The 4185-nt window shown below is 37.9% G+C and overlaps 1 protein-coding gene across 1 annotated transcript; it reads right to left on the reverse strand.

Annotated features, from left to right (window-relative positions):
- Nucleotides 1-267: 267 nt before the first annotated feature.
- Nucleotides 268-3532, reverse strand: arid6 (AT-rich interaction domain 6). The gene is made up of 5 exons (XM_085358466.1): nucleotides 3370-3532; nucleotides 2651-2703; nucleotides 2324-2421; nucleotides 2071-2236; nucleotides 268-1593 (listed from the first exon to the last, which is right to left on the reverse strand). Exons 1-5 carry the CDS (start codon nucleotides 3512-3514, stop codon nucleotides 268-270), a joined length of 1788 nt encoding a protein of 595 aa, XP_085214592.1. The 5' UTR covers nucleotides 3515-3532.
- Between the last annotated feature and the right edge of the window lie 653 nt (nucleotides 3533-4185).

Below are 4185 nucleotides of genomic sequence, written 5' to 3' on the forward strand. Positions count from 1 at the left end.
TACTTCATGTGCTTTAAACAAGATTGCACAACAATGAGACTGAAGTGTTAAATGCAATCAACATTTCAGTGCAGAACACAAAAATAGCGCAGATTATCTTTAAATCAAGCAGATTTGAATGGTTGCTTGTATTCCTTTTTTGTGTTCAGCTGATACAAATTGATTGGAAATTAACCTGAAGTATATTCAAAATATAGAGCTATAATATGAGCATGAGCCAGCTTTAACATGGTGTTGGTGTGTTTGTGGTATTGTCTTAACTGGTCTCTACAATGAGTTTGAGATGATTTTTTTCAGCTTCATGACTTCTTCAGTGGTGAGCTGAAAGAGAGGAGCAGAGCTGGAATTGACCATGAGCATAGCTGAAGGCTCCGTCTCCGCCTGCTGCTTCCCTCCCTGGACACCTGCGTAGAATTTATAAGAAAAGTCTTGGTGAGTCCTGGGGGGACTAGGGTCGCTCTCCACTTCAATGGATGACTGGGTCTCTCTCTTATGGGCACCCCAGAAATTGGGTGACTTGGAGTTGTATGACTTATTAATATCCTGCTGATCTTCTGACAAGACATCCTGGTTTACTGCATTTTTCAAAATGGCACCTGAAGGCAAAGGCTTGTAACTCATGAATTGGTTTTGGATTTTATTGTTGTGACTGAGGTTTGGCACATTTCTGAATGTTAGATCGTCAGCAGAACTCTGGCGTTGGGGATTTGTGTGAAATGTCAGTTTGGTAGGGAAAGTGTTTGCGTTAGGCCAATTCCTTTCTGCAGGGTGTCCTTCCTGAGTAGGCTGAGGAACCTTACTTTCATGCATCATTGCTGAGGACTTGCACATCTTGAGCAATTTATGAAACACTGACAGGGGTAACTCAATTTCCATTTTGCCATCCTTCTCTTGAGGGAGACTGGACAGTATTTGGCTAAGATTGAGCCCCATCACTTCTGGAATCACTTTTGTCTCTTCTTTTGGCGTGACTGCAAGGTCTGTGTTTGGAGAACAGGGTTTTTGTGCCACTGCAGCAGCCTCTGTTCCCAGTGGCAGAGCAGAGTCATATATGGGTCTGCTTGAGGGTGCCGTAATATCGACATCAATAACTTGTTCCTCCTGTGCTTTCATGGTATAAGGAGAGGGTGCAACTCCATCACTTGACTCCCCATCTTGTGTCTCAGAGCCTTCATTTGTCAGAGCCCCAGTATGATGATGGGCATATAGTGTGGATGGTTTGTTCAAAAACTTTGGGTTCTTGCTGGCTGAAGGTGGAGCAAATGATGAAACAGGGTTGTTGCTGATGTCCCGGCCTGATGATTTAACGCTGAGGTTCAGGGGCTCAGCCAGTCCGGATGAGGTCTTGTACCGCTCAGCCAGGTAACGCAAGTGCTCTAATGGTTCCTTCACCCTCTCTGTTGAGTTTACACAAGGTTGACTGTAAGGGAATTGGGGCTTGGGAGCAGGTGGGTGTTGTGTGGCCAATATTGAGGGGGGCATAGGGATGTAGGGAGGCAGAACTGTGGGGCTTGACTGATAGTAGGGAGGGTAGTGGACAGACAGAGGGAAGAGATTTCCGTGTTGGTCTGTCTGGAGGTTATGAGGGTTCTGCTGGAGAAAAACACAACAGTTCATCATGTGTTTGAAGAGTAGTTATGGAGCTACATAAGAAAGTAATTCCACTCTCATTCCTGCTTGATAAAAATTACACAGTGTTGCTGTTAGCCTGATAGTTGTTCATTATTTTCTTTATGCCTTCACTTTAACAAGGCTTTGGCACCTGTTACATATTTTCAGTACAATCCATGAGGTTCTTAACTTCCTATGTAACCCATTCTTCAAAAAAACAAAACAAAACCCCCATAAATTTCCTTCAATGTAATGATTTATTTATTGTGTTTTAAAGATAAAATATTTAACTAACAATGAAAGGTTTTCTAAATAGCAACAAGAGTAAATTGTTCAATATGGAATACTTTTTCATTTAATATAATAAATAATATTTCTATAATTTTAATCAATGCAAAGCAATAAATCAATTTTGTTATAATTTTTTGTGTGTGTATGTCAGTAAAAACCAATACCAACCTGATACACTGGTATGGATACCAGCCTGCGTTTCGCTGGTCTCTGGACACCGTCGTCTTCTTCTTTACTGTAGCCGGCAACAAAGTGGAATGGCTTTAGCTGATGATGAGGCATTATGGACCTGATGGAAATGCCTTTCACGTGGCATTCATAGGGCAGCAGCAGCCTACACAAATAAAAAAAAAGGATCAGATAAAGACAATATAACACCCATTCACAGCCAGATGGACGGACAGGCATAATTTGAACTTACTTCTCGTAGTGTCTGCGGGTGCAGGTGGCTGCGCTTGTACTTCGAGGGTTTCCACCAAGTGTATTGTAAACCTGTTTCCACAATTGCTGAGCAGTCACCTAGAGTAATACAAAAGTGTGACTGTGAGTTTTGACATCTTAGCAATATTATTTTTACTGCAAGCTTAATTGAAAATACCTTTAATATAATACTACTATACTATAATACTAACTTACTATTACAATGACAATATTACTATTATTATTATTATTATTATTAATGATAATAATAATAGCCATCATGATCATCAAAATTATTCTCATAATAACGAGATTATTCGATTATTACCTGGTGGTAGCCGCCCAAGTCATTGACAGTTTTGAACATCACAAATAAATCAACTGAAAAAAGGAGAGACATACATGTTAAAATAAAATTGACACAGTTGCAAATTTAGGAATATTAATTTCACTAGAAACCCTTTAAAAAAAATTACTTTCACAAAACATTTAATAACTGAGAACTAAATATCACAGTTTCTCGGAGCTGAAGCTAATAGCAGTGGTTTGCTTTAGCACTTGTTTTAAAACAGAATGAAGAAACTGTAGCAAGAAGAACATGTTCTTCATGGCATCTTCATAGCATTTAAAGAAAAGGCATTTATGATGGATGAATTTTAAAGAAACTGGATTCGATAATTGTAATAATTCATCTTTGTTCAATGACCTGATGAATAATTTAACAAATATTTATATCTTGATTACTAGCTCAAAATTTAACCCAAAGTTACATCTACAAACATTAGGAAAGAGAAGCAAATTGCAAATCAAGCATAGTTTTACAGATGTTTCCTTTACTCTTGTCGCTACTACTGATTTATTGGTAGGTTCTCTATCAAAACATGTTGTACAGACACATTTCCTTTTTGAAATATTAAAAATATTTCTAATGAGAATATAACATACTTTCTAAAGTGTTTATACATTATTTTTTCTCACATTAAACAACAGTGAATTAACACATTCTTGAGCTGTGAATCCAAATGTGCTGTAATAGATAATATTTACTTTGTTTGAAGCCCAGATGTGGGATCCTTTCTATTGGTGTTTCTCTCTTCTTCATAAAAAGGTAGAGATTTTTGAGAAAGTGTTCCTCTGTGATCTCCTCCACCAGTTCTTTGGTTTGCTCCTCTTTGAATTCATTGTGTGCCATGTTCACTTGTTCCTGGAAATGCAGTTAACAGGAGAAAATATTTTATGCTGTGAACTTTTTATATTTGTGTGTTATTTATGTGAAATATGATAAACACCTCTATGTGAGGTTCCTGAGTGACAATGCCGAATCATCAGGACTAATGATCCCCAAATACATTCCAATTTCTGATTATATATCAGAGGTTAATTATGTTTGCACTTAACTCAGTAAAATAAAACTCGTCCCCTCAGATTTGCTATTTTTGTCCCATTAATATGCGATCTAAAGGGTTGCCAGTGCTCTCCTACTATATCGTCGCATTGCTTGTTTTCTCTGACAAATACACAACGGCTCTACCACAAAGGTGACTAGAGACTGAAAAATACTAAATGATGAATACTTTTTAAAACGATTTTTTAAATGCAGTTATAGGGTGACTATTTGTAGGATTCTATCAGAAATATTGTTACTCACCTGTGTTTCCATTAAGAGAACAAGGATAGGTAAGATTATTTCATTGGCCAAATACACCAGAGAAAAAGCTGTCTGCTACTACTCGATTATAGTGGTTTGTACTCTCTCCAGATGATTTGAAACAAACAAAGATCGCTGCTGCTAGTCTGTTGTCGTGTCAGTCATGAACTTATCTCCAGTGCCTGTGTGACAATGTGAGAAACTAGGAGTGAGGG

Source organism: Diplotaxodon limnothrissa, linkage group LG7, assembly GCF_057381915.1.
Source record: "Diplotaxodon limnothrissa isolate DT_005_m linkage group LG7, D_limnothrissa_male_GT1.1, whole genome shotgun sequence".
NCBI classification, from domain to species: domain Eukaryota; kingdom Metazoa; phylum Chordata; class Actinopteri; order Cichliformes; family Cichlidae; genus Diplotaxodon; species Diplotaxodon limnothrissa.

Excerpts from the sequence above, each read along its gene's own strand:
- arid6 (XM_085358466.1), bottom strand. The coding sequence starts at position 3,514 with ATGGCACACAATGAATTCAAAGAGGAGCAAACCAAAGAACTGGTGGAG. Across the intron at positions 2,704-3,369 it reads ACATCTGGGCTTCAAACAAA|TTGATTTATTTGTGATGTTC; the intron begins GTAAATATTATC and ends TCCTTTTTTCAG. Across the intron at positions 2,422-2,650 it reads ACTTGGGCGGCTACCACCAG|GTGACTGCTCAGCAATTGTG; the intron begins GTAATAATCGAA and ends GTATTACTCTAG.